This window comes from Podarcis raffonei, chromosome 11 (genome assembly GCF_027172205.1).
Source record: "Podarcis raffonei isolate rPodRaf1 chromosome 11, rPodRaf1.pri, whole genome shotgun sequence".
Lineage (NCBI taxonomy): Eukaryota > Metazoa > Chordata > Lepidosauria > Squamata > Lacertidae > Podarcis > Podarcis raffonei.
Window position 1 is genome coordinate 17251179 of NC_070612.1, and position 23292 is coordinate 17274470.

Sequence of the window (23292 nt, forward strand, 5' to 3'; positions counted from 1 at the left end):
TGTTCACTATTAAGGAATCTTACTCTGCAGAGAAGTTCACTTCTTCAAAAGGAAAGGTGCGGTTTCATACACTTCAAGAACTATTTGAACAGTGCATCATTTTTGAAGTGATGACTTTGCCTCCAGTAGAAATTAACACTTTGCACAGACAGAGCCACTAAGTGTGGTTTAGCTGAAATAGATTTTCATCTGCAGCTATTATACATAAAATCTCTGGTATATTTTTTCCTCTTCATTAAGCATGTGCCAGTATCTATGAATTTAAGTCAGTGCTAGTGAACATTTAAGATTCTATTGGCTCTTTCCTATCATGCATGCTAATACCATTCAAATGCATATAAGGCTGACAGAAATCATTCTCGATTCAGATGGTTGGTGTGCAGGCATTCCAGATGATGAAGGTATTTTGCAGAGATTTGCCCTTAAACCTCTCCAGCTTTTCCCAAACTTGAGGTGAAGGCCAGTCAATGATCGTCTATGACCTGACCAGAATGGCTTCTTTAATCACGCCCATGGTTTGAATTGAAGGTAGGCCATGCAATTGCATCAAGCTATGACTAAGAAGTTGCACTTACAATGACCCAGCTACATTGCGATTTTTTTTTAAAGGGCAACAGCCTTCTAAAAAAAGAAAGAAAAAGGGAACAAAGGAAAGGGGACAGAAAGAAAACCCAAATAACCTTCAACATTTAACAATGGTAACTCCAGCTGAGCCCTACATTTGTTTATTTAAAACTGAATCTACAGTGACGATTGACAGACTGAGAATTATTTCCCTGATTCAATTGTAAAAGACCCAACAGAACGCCTTTTTGTATCAGTGGCTGCCTACACACAGTTGAATCCAGGAGAGGATTCTAAGCAAAATCAACACAAGGTCTTCCAGTTCAGAACAAATCATACCCAGAATAAGACTGACCCCCCCCCCAATGGCTCACTGCCTAGCATCCCATTCCCACCCACCAAATCCCTTCATTTCCCTCCCTTCTGGGTCACTCTCTCTGTTGCCATACTGCTCTCTACCGATGGCTCACAATTCCCATATTATGGGGAGGGGGTGGCATTCAAGGAGCAGGCAGAGAAGATGGGCAAGGCACAGCTGAGGTGGTTCCAGTTTCAGAAGCCAATGCTCTAGCCCAGCACATACTGGGCAATTAATTACACACAGTGCATTTTTAAAGGGGGAAAGTTTCTTATTTCCCACATTCTGTTTTCTGTTTGTAAAGTGAGGTCGTGTTGGTTGCAGAATGCATTACTGAAAGGACATTCACCACAGCAATGGATGCAAGACTGTTGGTTTAGACATCGTCAAAGATTCTGCTTCGCGACATCGACAGGTATCTTCCACCAGGCTGGTACCTGTAGAATATATAAAGAAACTATATGAAGAACCTGTGTTAAACAACTGTAAGTTATGAAACCTGAAAAGGAAGAACAAGCTATAATCTCTAAAAATTTATGCTCTAATTTTGCCTTATAAAAGATCCTAAATATAAGTTAGAATATAATGATGGCTGGAGAGAAAGAATAAGATATTTATAGTTATGTGATCCCTTTGTATTTATTGCTGAATTTCTCACCTTCCTGAATCGGAATCGAGAGGATCTTCACCAACTGAGTCAGCATTAAAGTCCAGAGGTTCGGCATCTTGAAGAAGCTCAACTCTGTCCCTTTCATTCCTTCCATTTGATCGGGTGTACTTAGAAGCTACTGCTGAAAGAAGAAAAATATTTTTAAACAAACAAACACATAAATAAATGGTACTGTCAATACGCCATCAGGGTTTCCAAAGCTCAGAGCATATGGCTTTGACGGGTTAAGAGCAGTTTTTTTCTCTTCTTCTTCACATGAGAATGTGTATTTTCCAAAATCAGCACAGCATATCAACTGGCTTTAAGGCAGCACTCAGCACTGGTTTATAAACTTATTTAATTATTTTCAAACTTGATTCCAAGTTGCTCATACTCAAGTCTCATCAAAATCTCTAGGAGGCAGAGTAATCCATGTATAGCTGATTGCAGGACTGGAACCAAAATACAGAAGACTAGCCATGATCCTCAGATAAATAAAGAGGTGGTCAGGCCTGAACTAGCAAGTCACTCTTCACTTAAGAAAGGTAAGAGATCACTTGGCAGGAAAGAGGTGTAAATGCTCTGTCTTGGTTGCATGATGTTAATACAGAATGTACAAGCAAGGAAAAAGCTAGCAGGCAAAGGCCATATCTGGGCTATCCATTGAAAGCAGTATCACACCACTTTAAACAGTCAAAACCTCCCCCCAAGAATATTGTTAACTATACTTTCCAAAGGTGCCGAAGAGTTGTTAAGAGACCTCTACTTCTCTCATAGAGCAACAATTCTCAAAGTTCCCTAGGAAGAGGGAAATGTGGCTCTGGGGGGGGGGGCGGGGGGCATAGAGGTCTCTTAATAACTCAGTACCCATTACAAACTAGTTACCCGGATTCTTTGAAGGAAGCTATGTTTGTTTAAAGTGATAGGATGCTGGTTACACAATGGATAGTATAGATGCAGCCTAATTTTCTGCAGTGCTGGATAGTAGCTAAATCTGAAATAAAGAGGAGCACCATAATACCAGTACTACTTCTGTTAAGCAAAAGCCATGGCCAACAAGATAAGCTCTTACATCTAGTTGTATTAGTCTCTGTGAAGCTAGACTCTTTTTGGTCTGCTGGAACATTTCTGTTTCTAGAAGAATCTTCACGGTTGTTCCCATAGCGTTCTTTCCACTCCTGGTCAAAAACAAACCAAACCAAACACATACAACAGACTGTATACATCCTCTAACACATGTAATAGCAGAATAATATTGTTTGACAATTATTCTTATTGCAATGATATTAAATCACGCTCTCCAATCTTCTGAAATCTTTATAGATCTCCGGGATCCTTATTAGAGATTAGTGGAAAGACTGGCCGGCATAACAGAGGGGTAGACCTGCCTGCTACAAGTCTAAAACTTTTCCTGTTCCTTAAGTAGGTCTGTGGTTGAACTCTGTGGGGCACAACTTCAGCTGATAAAAAAATAGCATCGCCTTATTTTAAACCACAAAAGGTGAGCAACTGATGTTCTACACAGAATGCAAGTTTCAAATGTGCAGTAATAACCTGGTGCACTCCTAAATCATATAACTATACAAAGCTAGGCATGCCATTGAGGATAAGGCTACCTATGACTATAAACCACAATGGCTATGTTCTACCTCCAGTGTCAGAATCTGCACACTTCTAAATACCAGCTGATGGGGAGTGTCAATTGGAGAGAGTACTGTTGCACTCAGGTCCTGCTTGCAGGCTTTCCATGGACATCTGTTTGGCCACCGTGAGAACTAGGCAGGACACTGGCCTGAGCCATCAGGGCTCTTAGGTTTTTAAGTTTAACTCTGCACATACTTGTACAGTGTTTCAATTCTGACACTGCCTCTTACTGACTAGGGAAAAATAATGAGCTGTTCATATATACCCTTCTCCTGTTTTCACCATCTTCCTGTCTTTGCCGTTTTCTTTTTTCTAAAGAGAGAGAAAATACTTTCATTTACTTTTTATTCCTCTGTAGATTTAATGTGAACTTGTACTTTTTTTTTTTTACTTATTTCTATGGATTCATATAAACTTACAGAATTTCAAACAACAATGGTGGTTTTTGCTGTTTTTTTCACTTTAACAGTGAAAAAAGACAATCAGAGAAATGGGCGGCGGAGAGAAAACACAAACTTTTATAAAATTCACTGCACCTTTGATTTCCAGTGTACAATATACTCATTTTTCCATTAATGCATTATCAGCCTGTCTTCTTTCCCCAACTAACAAAATTAAATAATTAAATCATGCACAAAATGTTTCAAATTTGCAGTAGCCCTGAAAAGTCGTTGGTTTATCTTTCTTTTCTCCAAATTTTGCTTGCAGGGGTACATATATAGTATTAGGTGCCATATTAGGTTACATTCCTAACCTCACTTGTGTGGGAGTAAACTTTATTGAATTCAATAGGACTCACTTCTGACTTGACATGGTTTAGACAGTGGTAATAGCTTCCAACTATTTCCCTACAGTCGCTTACAACAGTTAAAAAAATAAAAAACCATAAAATATTTTTTCTTCTTTTTACCTCTTCTGATTAACTCTTTTCCTTCATCAATTAAGTCCGAAGTCATCTCATTGTCTCCCATGAACTGCTGGAATCCCAAAAGATTCAAACATCGAGTTCCTAAACTGATAAAAGGAGGGGGGAAAGTTATTTCCATTGCCAAAAAATAAACGCATAGACATCAGCCGCAAAGTGAGGTGTGACCTACTGCCTTTTTGGGGGTTTGACTTCAAAACTGTTTTGACCTCGATCCTAGGGTGAGATTGGAAGGCAGCTGAGCTTATGACTTCTTTTTCCTGAGCCCATCTCTGCTCTCTCAGCCAGAAAAAGAATAATATAATGAATGAAGGGGGGGCACTCCTATGTTAACATGAATGAAAATGCACTAGGTGATCCTTGGGGTTCCTTCCAACTCCACAATTCTAAAAAATGTGATTTGGGAAATGAGATCCCCCAACTGTTTCTCACTTCTAAAGCAGAAATGAACATACCGTATTTTTCCCTCTATAACACGCAGATTTTTTCTCCTAAAACGTAAGGGGAAATGTCTGTGCGTGTTACTGAGCGAATGTGTGGTCCCTGGACTGGTGCGAGTGAAGGCAAAAATCAGGCAAATATCAAATCGTCCGGAGAAGGGAAGCCTTGAAAAGAGGAAGCTGCTGCTTTCCTGCATTCTGCCTCAGGGTCTTACTGCCCACCCTCTTCTGTTTCGTTACTGTGTTTGCTCAAACGGAACAAAGAGCAGAGAAAACCCCTTCCCTCCAGGCAAGCAGAGGGGAAAGCAGAGCGTCCTTCCTTCTAATTCCTAGGGACTCGCAGGCAACATGCAGGTGGGGGGGGGAGAGAGAGAGCTGGCTGGCTGGCTTGGGTGGGTGGGGGGACTTTTGCCTTCCTTTCCTCCCTCCGGTAAAACCCCTCTCCTGCATTCTTAGCCAGCTGCTTCTCCGCACACCCCTTTCGGTGCTCCTTGTCCCTTCTATTGTTTTTCCTTCCTTCCCCACTTAAAACGTGGTTACAAAGCACGGATCCACATGGATCCTCAGGATCTTTGCATTGGGTCACCCCAAATTCACCATCAGATCACATAGCAATGATCTGATGCAAAACAGGGCTGCAATGGTGCAAAAACGTGGTTACAAAGCATGGATCCTCAGGATCTTTGCATTGGGTCACCCCAAATTCACCATCAGATCACATAGCAATGATCTGATGCAAAAACAGGGCTGCAATGGTGCAAAAACGTGGTTACAAAGCACGGATCCACATGGATCCTCAGGATCTTTGCATTGGGTCACCCCAAATTCACCATCAGATCACATAGCATGTCCATGGCTACAGCCTGCACCAAAAAAAATCACGCACCCACTGTTGCCTGGGGCTGCAATGGTGCAAAAACGTGGTTACAAAGCACAGATCCACATGGATTCTCAGGATTTTTGCATTGGGCTACCCCAAACTCACCGTCAAATCACATGTCTGTGGCCACAGCATGAAGCACAAAAATGATACATCCACTGTTTCATTCAGATTTTTTTTTTCTTGTTTTCCCCCTCTAAAAACTATGTGCGTGTTATGGTCAGGTGCGTGTTATCGAGCGAAAAATACGGTAAATTAAGTGAACATATATGGTGCATGTGGGGAAACTGTGGGGTTTTTGGGGGGAAATCTGAAGTCCAGTTGAATATTAAGAAATGAAGGTGAGATCCTTTAAAATCCTTAAAATACATTTTATGCTGAAGTGTATGTACTAAGAGCCATCATCAACTTATGAATACTTACAATAGAACACAACTGCTTGAGTCACAATTCATAAAATATGGGAGAAGACACCAGTTATGGGGTGGGTGCTCTAAATTCTATGGTACAAATTCATTCTGGTCACTTATTACCTACGAGCTTGTCTTGCATCCCATCTTTTTCTACCCACACTAACTCAAGAGGCTTACTCTGCTGGTAAATACTAAGCCTGCTATCATAAACAAACTTAACTGGAAGCAGTGTTACAAAAACAAAGGAGCATGGGCGACTAAGCACTTGAAGGTTGATGCTAACAAAGAAGGTTGGTATTTCTATTACTGTGCAAGGATGGCATCTGTTTAATTAAGTTTTCCCAACCTTTTTGGAAACACCCAAATATACGGGTGAAGGAGCAGACTAGTTATTTCAAATATCCCAGCAAACAAAATAAATCTGAATTACTTGTTACTTACCTAAAGTAAGTAGCAACACAAAGAATGACAACCAGCATGGGATAATAGATATAAAATCCATCTGCAATGAAGGACAACACTTTCATGGATCCCATAATCTGGAAGGCAAAAAGCAACAGAGGTTTAATATGGCGATTTTGAGCACTGCTCAGGTGTTTTCGTTACTGCAACTTTTAGGCATTAGAACTTATATTGTACTAATATACATATTCCAATCTTCATATGAAAATCACAGGGCAGGTTATCCTTCAAATTAAATCCACAGCCAACAAAAGCAAACAAAGCAGTAACAAAATCAGTAATTAAAACCCCAGATTGCCACTGTAATTAGAGCTATGGTAGGCTAACAAAAATCCTTCAAAGGCTTGGCTAACAAGAATGTTTTTAGTTGGCGCAAGAGTGCTAACAATGCTGGTACCTGTTGTGAAATTCCATAATTGGGACATTGTAGTACTACTGGCAGCTACTTACCAAAGAACAAAAACTGGATTATAATTTGCCACAGATGACAACCAGCAAGGATGTTGGTTTTATGGTCTACCTCTTCATGAGCTTGTACCAATACAATCAACTGGAATGGGAGGTCTGATGCCCATTTTAAATACACCAACTCAAAGTACTATTTTTTAAAAGTATCTTTTTTATTAAAGATTTCTTGGTTTACAAAAGTGTATGCAATGTCTCTTTTTTTAAGTTACATTTTCTACAGGTCAGTTTAGTTTGTTGAGACATTAGTGTTACATTAGGAAGAAAAGGACGGAAGAGGTGGAGGGGGCCATGGTGGGTGATTAACTTTTTTTAACAGATAGCTTTTAGATGCAGATCTAACAACTTGCTCTGTGCTCCCACCTGCTGGCAGAAAAGTGGCATGTTCCGTTTCCATGGCAGTCCCGATGCAATTCAAGGAGCTGCTGCTAACTACTCAATGCCTCAAGTAGGTGGGGGCTGCATATTTCATTGCAATGACCTTGATTTGCTGCAAGTGCCATTTCATTATTCAGTTTAGACTCAAGCTGTGTACAACAAAAGTGCACAGAGGGGTGCTTTTGGTAGTTACCGTCAAACCACAGAACTCTAGAACTAGAATACATTCTTTTGTGGGGGCTGACCTTCAGCAGGGAAGAAAAGCCGTCATGGAGCCATTTTGCACATAGTATTTTATTGCACTGGTTTTTATTAAGAATGGGCAGGCTAGAAATCTATGATTATGCTAGATGCCTAATTAAATACAACAAAAAGGGGTAGAGCAATGCAAATCATTGCACTGGACTTGGTGTTTATGTTTATGTTTATGTTTATAGGCATTCCTCCACCCAACTCTGCTGGCCTCTTGCCAGCCACTAACAATGGAGTGATGCCAGCATCACTTTGCTAATAAAGGGCTCTCTCTTATGCTCTCCAGAACAGGTGTGCCGCTGGGAGATCCCTTCAGGTGGCATTCCAGAGGTGGAGAGCGGCTGAGCTAGCTCAGGATCTATTCAGCTGACTTTGTGTGCTAAGACCTGGGTGGATTACTGCACCAGCTCCTGGCTGGTGCAGAGATCATCCTCCCACTGCCCCATATTTCATTCTGCCACTACGTACAGCAGGGCTGTGTGCAAGGTCCTGTTGCTCCCAAAAGCCGCACAAGTCAGTGGCTGGGCTTTGGATTGTAGCTGTAAGTTCTTCCCAGTTAATTCAGTGGAAGAATTGGGCCTCTCCTATTGAGATTAATGGGATTTAAGAGCTTCACCGTGGATGGATGTAATATTATGTAATGTAACATATTATGCCAGTTACTGCTAGCAGAAACAATGTCCAGCATACGGGTACACATATTTGAACTAAAGATGAGCTTCTATCTGGTATAAAGCAGCCAAAAGAGAAGTCAGATAAAACACAACAAAGCTGAAATCTTGAGCTGAAATCAACAATATCCAATTGCAGCATTCTTCTTGTGCAATGGACTTCCACGTGCACAAAAGGAATTTTCCAAGCTTTTCTTTCCCAGTGGGGAGACCTTCCAAAGCAGGATGGGTGTGTGTGCAAGAGGCAGGAAAGGACAGGCAGAACATCACTTCCGGAAAGTTGACTCTCACTCAATGAAACTTTCATTTTTGGCAAAACACTTTCAACTTTGATCTGTGAACACCATTTAACATCTACTGTTGGAACGCATTACAGCAAGACATATTCTGTTTACTTACAGATGTATATGCAGTTGGCTGTTCTAAACTCTTTGCAATTGTTGAATCCATATGAGTCAAGCCCAAGAAATTCAGACACAGTGGAGGAGTCAAACGGCAAAACAGCCTGCATGAAAAGAGTTGGCAATTCTGAAGCAGTTTTCTTCTGTATTTGGCATCTCCATCTTCCTTCCACATTACTAAGATCTTATCAAGCAACCACATGCTAACTATCAAAACATCCAGGAGCTGTATCTATATTTTTTATGTATACCCATTGCATGTTTTGAGTACTCTTTGTCATAGATTCTTTCAATGCTTAGTAGTAAACAAAATAGCCAACATTTGTATCTGTTCAACATGCAATTGTCACCAACTATCAGCATTCATATATTGGGGTGGGAATCTATTTGGTTAGTTGGCCTGATGTCTAATTGAGGCCAGGACACTCATTTTCCTTTCCATGGAACTTTATGGATCCTGGTGATCAGCTGATTAGCAGTGCCTGCAAATCCTGCTTTTAGCAGGAAGCTGTGTCTTCACCTGCCACACATCTGACATCATACATGACATCAAGTGTAGGACAGGTGGGTGTGGCTTGATGGTATCATTGGCTAAATGGGAAGGCCTGGCAGACCTAATTAGGCTAAGGGACAAGAGACTTCCCAAGACTGATATACTGTATTTCCAAATCAAGGAATATAGTGTTCTCTGGATGTGCCTGGGTTATGAACTAAGTATGTTATAGTGTAATTTTTGCATTGCCTCACCTCTAACTATTTAAAGCTATCCAATAAATGCATTAATTAACTACTCACATGCCACTGAAAAGCAAACTATATGCATCCGTCTGATGGTGAGAAGCTAAATAGTAATAGTTGAATACACGGATCCTGAAGACAGTAGAGTAAACACAGATACTGAGGAAAAAGATGGTCAAGAAACAAGCCATCTGCAAAACAGACAAAGATTGCATTCACAGTCAGGTAAGTATAATCTGATTTGTTAGCTGCTTTATAAACTGATCATGCATTCTTTATACAAAGAGTTAAAGCATGAGAACAGGCTGCAAATGCAAAGGTGTGAATAACACTGTTTGCATGGTGCACAAAACAAGGGCCTACCAATGACATGCTCTTTGGACTTATTCATAATTCTACAGATGTATCTTGGATCCCAAATGCCCTGGAACTTGGACATTTTTGCTCCCGAATGCCACAAACCCGGAAGTGATTGTTCTGGTTTGCAAACGTTCTTTTGGAACCCGAACAGGAGCTTCCTGCAGCCAATCAGAAGCTGCGATTTGGTTTTCAAACATTTTGGAAGTCGAACAGACTTCTGGAACAGATTTCGTTTGACTTCCAGGGTACAACTGTATATTTCTCTGCAAGGTCACAAGTCACTGTACTTGATTGCATGGAGAAAAGTTAGTGAGAATAAGCCTGTACCATGGGATCAGCTGCCAATCAGCTGCATGACCATTCTACTTTCTTCCGCCCAAAAGAAACAGCTATGAGATTACTATGTACAGACATTTCCTTGCTTACATGGGGGTAACATTCCTGTACCACACATATACATGAAATCACGTATTGTGAGGAACACCATCTGAAAAGCCAAACTCCACCCACAAAAATCCCCCGAACTCCACCACAATTGCTCCCTCCAAACGTCCTTTCTCAAACTCCAACTCTAAAACTATCAGAAGATACAAGCATTTAAGAAACAAGCAAACTACTCTAGAAGTCCCAAATGTCATTAAGAGTAGATAAACTGACCTCTATGTAGAAATAGTTGTAATTCTTCTCCGCCAGTTTTATGAAGACTGCAAACAGAGACAGAACTGGCCTTGTGCTGAAGAACGTGCATTCCGACCATACGACAATGATAGAAAATGTGGCCAAAATAATTGCAAGGATTCTGTGAAACCATGGCCTCAGCAGACACTCCCAGTACCACTCTGGAAAAATATACACAATTACTGAAGAGGTTATTAAACGAGGAAATAGCAAGGGAAGGTAATGTAAAAATCATTTCAAAGCAGCTCATTTCCTCTAACAGCCGCTGTAGAAATGAATAACTACTATTATGATGAGAAAGAGGACTTTAAGTTGGGTACAGGAGAAATGAACAGACATCCTTTTCTCCCACAGCCTATTGTAACTGCTTGTGTGTGCACTGCTGGCGCAGGTTGGAGTGATATGAGCAGTGTGCTGTGATGGACTTTAGCTTTTACTATTTGTTTTCTAGCATTTTGTATCCTATAATATGCAGAACAACACTTACCAACAGTTGGTGTATAAAGATACCGAGCAATCTTGTTTTCAGGTTCTTGAGATGGAAAAGTATGAACAAACTGATGAGTTGCACTGGTTTCATTTTTTGCCACATCCTCCAGGTAAAAGGCTTGCTCTAAAAGAATTCTCCACTGGACCTGCGTACGACGATGCCTTTGAACAGAATAAATTACCTACGGAAACAAAAACAACATTCTAATTATCTATGGCAATAGTTCCAGGGTGGCAGAAGAGAGATAAATAAACAGAACAAATGGCTCAAATATTCCACCAAGTGAGGAAAATACTACTTCCTTAAAAATGCACATTTTATTATTATTCTATTGCCTTACTCATATATCTCAAAGCGATGTACCACACACTAATGCACACACCAAACTAAAACTGAAAACAGTTTTCCATGCACAGCAGTGTCTATGGCCACCAGTTACGTCTTATGAATTCACAGTCCAAAGTTGCAAAGTAGAATTTGTGACATGCCATTAAACACACAGAGACTCCTCTTTCACTGTAACTTTTTTTGGATTTATTAGCCTTTGATTAATTTTCTCCTACCTCCCCTGCAGCATCCAGGCTAAGTATTCTCATGCTTTGAGCGACTTCTGCACAAGTTTTTACAACCGCCTTGGAAATATTTTTAAAAAATCAATTATTGGTTCAGATGCACACCAGTTCTATTAGAAAAACAAACTCTTTTGGAATGAATATACAAACTACGTTAGTTGACTGCAGATGTCTGCACATGTGGATTCACCTAGAAATGGAATAGCTCTACATAAATTTAATACACGTTTCAGTTAAGCTATCTAGTTACCTGCTTATGAAGTTTAGCCAGGTTTTTCTCTGTCGGATAAGTATTGGGCCTTTCTTCAAAGTCTTCATAGTCATCCATGTTCCTACCCATTCTTTCCTGATACTCAACAGGACACTGAAATGAAAAGATAATAGTCTCAACACATATTAACAGCACTACACATCACCACAGCAAAGCTAGCCTGAAACCCTTATAAGAAGCAGCTGAAAGGACACTCACATCCTTTCTTTTTCTAGGCCAAGACTTTCCAGCCAGAAAGAGAGTAGGGGTTGCCTCTCATCTTCTCCTTCTGACCCTCTAAAGTGGCAACAGGAGCCAGAATAGCTCCCTGTGGAAGAGAGTGTGTTATAGGATAGCACCATTTCAGCCAGAGAAATTGCTGTGATGAGTGCTGCAGCACTCTTCTTGGCTACAAGTGTTTGCTGCTGAGATGGGGTAGTAACAGGTAACAGTGATGCAACAGCTTTTTTGTGATTTGATTTTTGCTGCAAAAGCTGTTGGGAGAGGGACAGAATATTAAATCAATAAATGGAAAAACTCTACCTTCCATTCTTCCACACTTTTTCCATGTATCCCAATTGCCCCAAACTACTGCTGCTTCTAGGGGGTGCTGTGGTTTAAACCACAGAGCCTAGGACTTGCCGATCAGAAGGTCGGCGGTTCGAATCTCCGCGACGGGGTGAGCTCCCATTGCTCGGTCCCTGCTCCTGCCAACCTAGCAGTTTGAAAGCGCATCAAAAGTGCAAGTCGATAAATAGGTACCGCTCCGGCGGGAAGGTAAACGCGTTTCCGTGCACTGCTCTGGTTCACCAGAAGTGGCTTAGTCATGTTGGCCACATGACCCGGAAGCTGTACGCCGGCTCCCTCAGCCAATAAAGCGAGATGAGCGCCGCAACTCGAGTCGGCCACGACTGGACCTAACGGTCAGGGGTCCCTTTACCTTTATTGCTGCTTCTGCACCATGATTGATTGATTGATTTAGGACAGACCCCAGCCAGTCAAGCTGACAATGTCATGGCATAAGGGAAAGAGGAGGGAGCAAACTCCTTGGCCAGGCAACTAGGCTGACAAGCCTTGCCATGCTGAGTGGTATTTTCATTACCCATGATAAAACATGATATTCAATAATATTGCAAAGATCAATTTGTTACCTTCTTTAATATTGTGTCCACACATTTTCTCAAAGGGTGGTTGTATTTGAAGCTTTCATTAACTTTGCGAACCTCCTATTTAAAAGAGAGACCAGAAACACTTTTTAAAAGTATAAGGTGTAGTTGAGTCCCCACCACCACTTTCAATTCATGTGCAATTCAGCAAGATGCAATGCTGCTAAAGTTAAAAATATTTTTGAAAATAAGATTGCAGTAGGACTTCTATCAAACTGCCAGCGATGCATTCTTATTTATGACTTCATTTCATCCTGGCAGCAAAAAGTGGTGGAAAAAATGGTGGAGAAGATGGGCAGGGGGAGATGGGGGAAGACACAACTTGGCTGCTTTTGGCTTATGAAACAAACTGGAATATCAAACCATCGGGGAGCAGGGAATTCCCCTTGCATAAGCAAAGCATAGGATATAATCTGAGATATTTTGTGACTTTTTTGCTCTAATGTACCTTAATCTCCAAAGCAAATGAGAGTCTTATCTACCATCCACACTTAGGTTGCAGAATTAACTTGCCTCCATTATATCCTCCAAGTTTTCTTCTGCATCTGCCTTCTCAGTCATCAGTTTAGCAGCCTTGAAATAAGTCTTCATAAGAAGGTAACCTTTCTTTGCTCCATTCCAGTGAGAGCGTGGAATTTCAACCAGGCCATACCCTAACAGCAGCACCAAAAGGAAAAGGCCCCAGGTGTTGGCAGCAGCTATTCCAATTGTCTGAAGTTGACTCCTAACATAGAAATAAGTACTAATGATCTTTATGCAAACAAAGCTCACTCATATATTTAAAAATAGAAATTCACTCTCTCCCCTTTATTTTTTAATTTAGATATACATTTCTTTTGCAGATGACCCTCATTATGTGTGAAGCATTAAATCAGAGATGGGGACCCTTTTGCACACTAGGCCTGCCATCATTGTTGATTTGATCTGTGAGGTAGTTTCCCACCAGCTGTGTCCACCTGCTCCACACTTGAATAATAATAATAATAATAATAATAATAATAATACCCCACCCATGTCATATGTAAGGCCACAGACTTAGAGGAACAATTAGGAGCCTTATAATGCATTTCTGAGTGTTCTTTTGTTTCTGGCTTGAATTGCCACCCTTTGAATTTGGCAATGCAAGCCCTGCTTGGATTGGTTCTACTTGCAAACATGATTGGAGCTCCTGAGTAGAGTCGATCCCTGCTGAAAACAGAGCATGCCGTCAGCACTGAAATGAAATTTCAGGGGCAAGTGGAGTGACAAAACTTTGGCAATGCCCAAATTAGCTTTTGGTTCCCATTCTGACAATTTCTTTAAAAATCCAAGTTATGAAAATACTATATGTATTTCACTACATGTGACACAAAATATGTCCTCTAAACCCCATAACATAGATTTAAATCAACTGTGTACTAAAATAAAATCCTCAATATATAAAGATCTGAAGTATAAAAGTCTATGGCAAATCTTACCATTGCAGGTTGAACTTTGGATTTATAGCCACATATATTAAGAATGCTCCAAATATCAGAAGGTATGTCCCATAGTAGATTGCATTTTCAATTAGTGCTGTTTTAATCTTTCCAGTAATGGAAAAGCCTCCTGACCTAGCATATGACTGCATAAAGGGTAACAGAATCCTAGAAACAAACAACAAAATTAATGAACAGAACCATTTCATCTTACCTATCAACTATTCATTTGTTAGCATAACATGCCTGAAACAAAACATAACTGTAGGCCTTGGAAAAACAGGGGCTATAACTTCTGAAATCTGATGGACTACATCTCCCATCTGTCCCAGCCAGCATGGTCAGGGATGTTGAGAGCTGTAGTCCAGCAACATCTGCACTATATTGGCTAACCCTGGATTAAAGTAACCAAAAGTTCTACATTGAATGGTCAGCCACCTAGTACTACATATTAAATAATACTAAAAAAAATGTTGTTCCTTTGAAAATATTCATTTGAGCTGTTTCAAATATTCCAGAAGTTTCTCCAGTTCCTTACCATGTTAAGAACTGTGATGTCCAGTATACCACCCGCCAAAATATTGGCATAATTCCATCAGGGATATAACTCCATGGTTTGAAACATTCATGTTTTCTGTAAAGAAAGAAGGGCAGATTTACGTATAACAAAGAAGAAAGCATCGTTTTTTTCTCCTAAAGTCATGTTTAGTTGTTTCAAAAAAAGATTATGTTATTGCAAAGTAACATTAATTATTTTGTTCAGAAAATCACAAATTAGTCAGAAACAGAACACTGTGATATTCAGAAATCCATGCTGCTTTGTTTTTTTAAAAAACCCAGAAACAACAATCATAGAAGCCCTTTTAAAAAGGCCGAAGTAATTCACATAATGGGCACTATTTAAAAGTCATGAAAGCAATACATGCAAATTAAATTGATTTCTCTGAGTCAAGCTGAAGCTCAGAATAACATCTCGGCTATAATTATTCCATCATCACACATGAATGCAAATTTCCACCCTTCTCAATATGGGTTATACATCATAACTTGTGGATTACTCAGACTTTACAATGATTCTTTAACTTCAATCTTCCTCCTAAAATGCATGCCTATAATGTGTCATACGGCAGAGGAGGAATCAGAGAAGAAATTTGGTTCACAGTGATCCAGTGCCTACTCTGGCTTCCCACAGGTTTGCAGGTAATCTTACTGGCCACCTAAACCTACAAGCAACTGATGTCAATGATGTGCCAAAGGCTTTGCAGGCTATAAAGATTGCCTTCCCCCCACTATATATCCCATCACAATAATTAAGAGTGGCGTTTTGCCACCTAGATCTCTTAGGTGCAGAGCATTTTCAGCAGCTACTCCACAAACTACAAACTGACTCTTCCTAGAGGGACACCAAGATAATCTTAGGCATTTGTGAAATGCTATGTGATACCTTTCCACTTTAAGATGTGGTAGTTAGGAAATAAGCCAGGGGAAGAGGGAAGGGATACTCTGACTAAAAGTCCCCCCCCCTCCAAATTTTCCAGTTAGAGCAGTACTTGAAATAATACAACTTCTAAAGCACAACCAGATTTTAAAATGCATAGAAACCTTTTAAAATGAGATGTTTAACTCATTTTCTAGTCACAGAAAAGAAGTAGTTTAAGATTGCTGTGCATAAGAACATAAGTACCTTGGAGCAGGAGTAGTGTATGAAACATTACTGGTGGTACTTTCAGGTGGACTAGAATTCAGATTAACCTTGCATCGATTGTATATAGTCTAGAGGACCAAAAAAAAAAAAAGTCAGCCATTAGAGAAAAGTGAAATGATATTTCTGGGTGGGGGGAAGGGTTATAAAGAAGTCTGCTAATTTAGTTGCATATTTAAATCCAATACAGGCAACTCCCCATTTATGCATGCTATATTTGCACATGACCATGCACACATGCAGTGTCGGGATCCCAGAAACATCTTGGAGAGGAGTCCTAGCTCGTAAGGAGACTTTTCCCAGAGAACATCCTCTTCAGGCTATGGGGAGGATCTCCTCGCGAGAAGGCTTCTCCACCTAACTGCTGACATGTGTGGTAGCGCAGCAGCAGTCGCTTCCCCATCCATCAACTGTGTGAGAGACACAATGTCCGTCCACTCACACACCAGAGCCAGGGGGATAGGGTGGCTCTCACACAGCTGATGGGTGGGGAAGGTTCTTTCCTCACTCATCAGCTGAGCTGATACAGGCAACTCCCCATTTTACGCGACTTCGCATATGCACATGGGGGTTCGGAATGTAACCTCCATGTAAATGGGGAGTCACCTGTACTCATTTTCACCATAAGGTCAAATAAATTAGCTTTACTTATAATGCACCATTTCCAGGTATGTATTTTGCAGTCATGTATTAGCATAGAACGGGCATGGGCAAACTTGGCCCTCCAGATGTTTTGAGACTACAATTCCCATCATCCCTGACCACTGGTCCTGTTAGCTAGGGATGATGGGAGTTGAAGTCCCAAAACATCTGGAGGGCCGAGTTTGCCTACGTCTGGCATAGAAGGAATCCACTGATCAGAGCAGCAGAGCATGGGTCTGCATGTCCAGACCTGGTCCTGTTTACTGTGGATCATAACCATCAGCAGTCATGCTCATGCTGGGGAAACTTCCTACATGCAAGCAACTTGTCAGAATGGGGAGGGTCAAGGCCTTACTATAGGCCATGAGTGGCATTTCTAGGACCAAGAGAGCAGCTGTGCTCCTCTAGTGCTAGTTCAAATTAGCCCTGGCAAAAAGAGGGTAACGAACACTGCTGGAGAGCTTCAAAGAGGTAGGGCTGGGGAAAGCTGGTGAATTGTGCCTCATTTTAACCACTGTAACTTTTGTGGCATACAAGCTACAAAAGGGCTGGGGGGCTGTAAATACCAACAATCAAAATGGAGCCAAGCTCAAATTTAATTCTAGACAGAGCAATGGCATATAGTGGATGTCCAAATCCTCACTCACTTTTTATTTTTAATTGTTTCCAATATTGCCTGCTGACAAAGGATTATTTTGAAAATCAAAGCTTTTATGCAACTTGATACAACTTTTTATAAGCATCAGTACTGCCCACTTAATAAAAGAAAATCTGCCACTCCTACCTAGAACACTTTATGCATAATAATCAACTTTCATACAAAGTGGGGAAATAAAATGAAATTCCTTACCGTTGTGACATCCAAAGGCAATATAAATACTATGAGAAAACAGAGGTGCCAAGCAAGTAGGGTAGCTACAATCACAAGCTTGTGCTGTTTTTTGAAGTCTCCATACCGATGTAGTATGATTAATGCCAGAAAGAAGACAACTACTATCTCAATGCCCAAAGCTGCACCACTCATTATTGTCCGTTGACTCCAACCAGGTCGTATAGCTCATCTATAATAATGTCATAGCTATAATAAAAACAAACAACGTTTAATTAAGTTCTCTGGTCGATGATTTGCAATAAACATCCTGGCTGCATTGAGAACACAACTTGGATTAATAGGTATGAATGAACCATATGGCCATGCATGCAGTCACTTTGCTACTCCCTTCACACAAACAAACATTGAAGTCTCCCGTTACCTATAAGTTCCCTGTTTTATCAGAACCAGAAAATTATGATTAACAGCTTTAGATATTAAGCCGACTGCAAACCATGGCTTAATATCCTGGCTTGTTCTGTACCTGTCAATCATCACTGTGTGCACCCACCACAAAATACAGGTCTACTTTGAACCTAGCTATATAAGGAAATGAAGAGCTGATGGCCATAAATACATCAAAGTATCCCAAAACCCTTTACAGTCAGTAGATTTCATTGTTTGCCTAGTATTTAGTTTTGGACCACAATCTAAAGTGCTTTTTTTTTTTTTTAGGCTTAACTCATAGCTCTTGCCAATTTGACTTTGGGATGTGCATGATTGTGCTCTTAATCTGCATCTTGGCTGTTATTTCTCCCACACGCTGCTTTACAGCACTTTAATTTGATTTCAAGTCACTTACGTTATGATGAAACAGTAATAATGCCTTCAGAATGGCATTAGTAGCCTTTAAGTGCAATTTACCGGTAAGTCTCTAAAAACACTCACCCTGGCTATGGAAGTATGTTTGAAAATAAGCAGCATCACTAGAAGTCCCCTTCTATACATTTTTATTCTACTTGGCTTGGGGCACATAAGTGAAGTACCTTGCAATTCCCTGTCAGCTGAAGGAGTGGCCAATTTAAGTGATAGCAAGGCAGAACAGAAGGAACATGCACTCTCTCCCAGTTTCTTACTCAAACCCACTTATTTTTAAGCTGTTTTTCTTCCAGCAAGGCTACTTCCTGTTTAATAGCCCAGCTAGAGGGAAAAAGGCTTTCTAAAAAGCAAGAGGGTTGTATAGGATAAGCAAGGGTTCAAATTCCCGGCATGGTGTGCTCCAATCATTCCTCACCGCTTTATTTGGATTGTGGAAATAGACTTCATTCTACGTTCAGAATGTTGCCATCATATCCAGGTTGGCCCCCAAAATGCTGTATAAACCTGAGTGGCTAACCTGTGGCCACCCAGATGTTGTTGAATAACAGCTCTCATCAGCTTCAGCCAACATGGCCAACAACCAGAGATAATAGCCCAACATCATCTGACAGGCCACAGGTTAGTCATCCCTACTCAGAACTTCCAACATTGCAGACATACATGAAAGTGGAAAGAGTGGGAAATAGTTCACCTAAAGTGTAATGCAGGTTGAAGGCAGTACTGGAAGTTACAAAGAAAGCATTTCTGGACAATTTCCATAATTAAAAATATGGTGTCCAAACATTTTCCAAACAGCTTCAGACCAGGATACCTAAAGAACTGCTTCCCACCATAGTAGCATGTTTACTTTCTGAGATTGTCTGAAGAGCCCCTATCACATATCCTGTTAATATCTGAGGCTCATTTGACAAGAATGTGTAGTAAGGCTTTCCCTGTTGCTGTGCTCAGGTATCAGAATGCCTCAGGAGATCCATTTGGCTCCCTTCCCAGTGATATTCTGATCAAGACAGAAAACCTTTGGTCTTTTAAGATGCTTCGATTTCTGTTCCTGACTTTTTGCCTGTTGTTATTTGCTTAGATTTGCAGTGGGTTTTGTGTTTCTTTTTAATGTTTACATTTTATCGAATTTTTCAACAGCTCAAAGTTGCTTCCACCTGTCAAAGCTTATTAAGTCATTATGCAATGACTGCAAATTGCAGTTATATAAACAAGGCATACTTGGGTTTACAAAGGCAGAATTGACATGAAATATTAAAGTCTGGTAACATATTTTTACTCTACCATTTTTACAGCACAATGAAAAGGTGATGCAAAAATGCTAAAAATATATTAACAGCCTTCACAATGGGATGTGTTCAGTGAAGGTTAAGTGACTGAAAGCTTTCTGAAGTGTAGGGTGAAGATTTCAACACTCCTTACCTGTATATAGTCTTTCCATGCTTGTGAAAAGGGAGTATCATAAACACACATGAAAAAATTGCTAAAATTAGACCTATTCCCATTCTTTTATTTCTGTTCTGTATTTAACAACTAGCCTGCCAAGCTATAGGCAACCACGAATTCCACAGAAGTGAGTGAGCAGCTGTTTGGCAGAGGAAAAGACAGATTGCTTCATCCTCCTTCTGCCAGCAGGCCAGACAGAAGGCAATTTTGTTTACTAGCTTGCATTTACTGCCTGGGGAGAAGGGGATTCTGCTCCTCCAGTAAGAAAAGGCAGGCAACTAGCCTCTTGGTCGACTAGGGAAAAGGAGCAAGCTAGTAACCTTTGGCAGCTTTATTTATTAGGCTGTTTTAGTCCCCTCTGGACTTCCAATATGAAATGTTTAAACTGAAACATCAAATTCCATGAGACCAAGGCAGCAATCCAAAGGGGCATATTTATCCACTTTTCATATGCATGTCCAATTTTCTGCCTTCACACAAGTTTGCCTTTCAGAAGATGCTCCTTAAGTTTCGCTGATCTGGGGAAAGGACTTTTCAAAGGGAGCATTTCCCTCCTTCTTTGTGCCAGAACCTCTCCTTTAAAAACTCACTAATGTTTAGGTTAGCTTTTCTCCGACGTACACGGACGGAGCTTTTACATGGGAAGAACTACGGGAAAAATAATATGACCCACTTCCCCTAGTGCCTGAAGTGGTAAAGTTAGAATTTGACCTAATGTTTTGTAGGACAATCTTCTATGCTTGGCCTAGGCAAGCTACAGAACAAGTTAGTGGATTGTGTGGCAGCAGAATAAGCTGTGCTATTTCGGAGTACTGATAGAGGGAATGCCATTTTTAAGAGATCCATCATGCTATTATGTATCCCCCTACAACTAAAAAGTTAAAAGCATCTTAGATAAAAGTTCAAGCTTACCCTGCATACCTGCTCCACTAGTTTTCTACTTGTGGGAAGCTGGTGCCAAACATTTTGCTCTGATTTCATTTGAACCACATCAGCGAGGCTGATCAGTGGGGTCTTGTCTTCTGGGCAGCCCCGGACCTCCATACATATCGGGGGGTATTATCGGGTTATTGTTCTTATTTTCTCATATTCATCCGGTACTATACCAGCTGCACTGGCTCCCGGTGGAGTACAGGATCGGGTTTAAGGTGCTGGTTTTAACCTTTAAAGCCCTATACGGCCTAGGACCCTCGTATCTACGGGACCGCCTCTCCTGGTATGCCCCACAGAGAAATTTACGGTCTGCAAATAAAAACATCCTGAAGATCCCAGGCCACAGAGAGGTTAGGCTGGCCTCAACTAGAGCCAGGGCTTTCTTGGCCGCGGCTCCAATCTGGTGGAACGCTCTGTCACAAGAGACTAGGGCCCTGCGGGACCTGACATCTTTCCGCAGGGCCTGCAAGACAGAGCTGTTCCACCAGGCCTTTGGTCAGGGCGCAGCCTGACCCCCTCCTCTGGCAATCTGCACAGAATTTTGCTTCATGGTTGCCATCAATTTGATTTTAATTAATTTTATAATGAATGTTTTTAGAATGTTGGATTATTTTGATTGTTGTTAGCCGCCCTGAGCCCAGGTTCGGCTGTAGAGGGCGGGATACAAATAAAATTTATTATTATTATTATTATTATTATTATTATTATTATTATTTTGATTTTATATATTGTGATCTTTTCTGTGAACCGCCCTGAAACCTCTGAGTATAGGGTGGTACATAAATTCAATAAATAAAAATAAAATAATGCCGCTGTTTGACTTCATCCCTGGAGAAGCACTCCATTGTCTCTCAAGACAGACGGATGTCAACAATATATTATTACTATTACTAGTATAAATCACCCTAAGTCCACAGGGTGGTTTGCAACATAAAAGGGGGGGCATTCAGAAATTCAGCAGGCAAGAGGCACAACCCATTTTGCTGCAGAGTGGCTGGTGTGTCCTCATTTTTACCTATTAGAATTGCTCTCTCTGTTGCAAAGGCTGTCAGGAGACAATACATACCAGACGTTCGCTACCAGAATTTAGAGTGGCCATACCCCCTGTATTTTTTATTATTATTATTATTATTATTATTATTATTATTATTATTAATTTAGATTTACGTACCGCCAGTCAATCCGAAGATCACAGGGCGGTTTACAAGAGTACAAATTGAAAACACAAAATACACAACAACAACAACAACAACAACAACAACAACAACAACGCCCCCTCCCCTAAGCACAGCTCATCTACAGTATTTTTTACACCTGACTCTCTCTTTCTGGCCCACATTCACAGGACCACGAAGACGAGGCAGCGAAGCGGTGCCCCGAAGCCCACAGGGAGAAAGCAGGCTGAGCGGGTCGCAGCCTCCGCCGCTATGATAGATGGGGCGCATCAGGGACCCGCTTAAGACTCGTGGCATCTGTTTTCCAAATTTGGGGAGAAACGTCTCTTCCCACCTCGGGAACTTACTCAGCGCTGACGGGGCGAGGCCTCTCCCGGCTCCATCGTCCGCCGCTCGCCTCTCAGCTGAGCCACTTGCTCCGGCTCCGGCCTCCGCCAGGTTACCGCGCGACGAAGCGGCCCCGTCTCCCGAGTCGGCTTCCCCTCACAGGAGGCTCCCGCGTCTTTCGGCGGACTCTCCTCAGGCACCAGGCCCGGCTCTCGTCAGCGGAGCAGTAAAGCCGGCTGCCGGCAGAGCCACGGCCGCGCCTGACATTTCCTGTTTCGCCCAATGACTCGCCGCCGTCGCCGCCGCCTTCTCGTCACGACTCGGCCTCAAGCCCGTGAGGAAGTATGGGTAAACGGGAGAGAGAGAGAGAGAGGGAAAAAAAATCAACCCACACAAATATACATGGAAAAAAATAAAAACCCTTTCACAGCACGGGACTACAACGCCCAGGAGCCATTGCGGGAGCTCCTCTGCTGTGCGCATGCGCAAGGAGTCTTACGGACCGTTCGCTTATGTAATAGGACTACAATGCCCAGGAGCCATCGCGAAATCTGTTGTTGTTGATGCCGTACCTATTTGGTTTACTACGGCTGCAGCAGCCCTAAGCACATTTACTTGAGTATAAGCCCCATCTGAAGTGAACGTGGCTTGCTTGTAAGGTGTGCACGGGGTGTCCGTATGTCATAGATGCTTGAGTTGACATTCCAGCATTGCAGGGGGTTGGACTAGATGACCCTTGGGGATGCCTTCCAACTTTACAGATCTAGGATTGCACTGTGAGGCTGCAATCCTATGAGCGCTTAACCTGGCAGGAAGCCCTGCGTGATATGCATGGGAGACTGCACTGCTATTCCTTACTTTCAAGCTGAATGCCAAAAGTGCATCTTCAGCAAAAGCTAAAGATCTGTATGGCAAGAGCATTTTGTTGTTGTTTAGTCGTTTAGTCGTGTCCGACTCTTTGGGACCCCCTGGACCAGAGCACGCCAGGCACTTCTGTCTTCCACTGCCTCCCGCAGTTTGGTCAAACTCATGCTGGTAGCTTCGAAGACACTATTTAACCATCTCGTCCTCTGTCCCCTTCTCCTTGTGCCCTCCATCTTTCCCAACATCAGGGTCTTTTCCAGGGAGTCTTCTCGTCTCATGAGGTGGCCAAAGTATTGGAGCCTC

The 23292-nt window shown here is 41.5% G+C and overlaps 1 protein-coding gene across 3 annotated transcripts; it reads right to left on the bottom strand.

Annotated features, from left to right (window-relative positions):
- Positions 1 to 676: 676 nt before the first annotated feature.
- On the bottom strand, positions 677 to 22562 carry LMBRD2 (LMBR1 domain containing 2). 3 transcript variants are annotated; one of them, XM_053408034.1, is made up of 18 exons: positions 22146 to 22562; positions 17408 to 17635; positions 15898 to 15986; positions 14752 to 14847; positions 14214 to 14381; positions 13270 to 13480; positions 12742 to 12816; positions 11591 to 11704; positions 10766 to 10949; positions 10258 to 10439; positions 9298 to 9431; positions 8501 to 8606; positions 6315 to 6412; positions 4126 to 4229; positions 3481 to 3527; positions 2644 to 2749; positions 1581 to 1710; positions 677 to 1359 (listed from the first exon to the last, which is right to left on the bottom strand). In XM_053408034.1, the coding sequence occupies exons 2-18, from the start codon at positions 17579 to 17581 to the stop codon at positions 1299 to 1301; spliced, it is 2079 nt and encodes a 692-aa protein (XP_053264009.1). In that variant the 5' UTR covers positions 17582 to 17635; positions 22146 to 22562; the 3' UTR covers positions 677 to 1298. The 3 variants fall into 3 exon arrangements, with proteins under 3 accessions (XP_053264009.1, XP_053264007.1, XP_053264008.1); XM_053408032.1 differs by having other exon boundaries at positions 1581 to 1713; XM_053408033.1 differs by lacking the exon at positions 22146 to 22562 and adding an exon at positions 21938 to 22026 and having other exon boundaries at positions 1581 to 1713.
- Positions 22563 to 23292: the final 730 nt, after the last annotated feature.

What these genes read in the sequence shown, in the direction of transcription:
- LMBRD2 (XM_053408032.1), bottom strand. Translation starts at nt 17,581, where the DNA reads ATGAGTGGTGCAGCTTTGGGCATTGAGATAGTAGTTGTCTTCTTTCTG. An exon ending in TGGCTAAACTTCATAAGCAG is followed by an intron (nt 10,950 to 11,590) that starts GTAACTAGATAG and finishes TTGTTTCCGTAG; the next exon opens with GTAATTTATTCTGTTCAAAG. An exon ending in AAAAGAGTTAATCAGAAGAG is followed by an intron (nt 3,528 to 4,125) that starts GTAAAAAGAAGA and finishes CTCTCTCTTTAG; the next exon opens with AAAAAAGAAAACGGCAAAGA.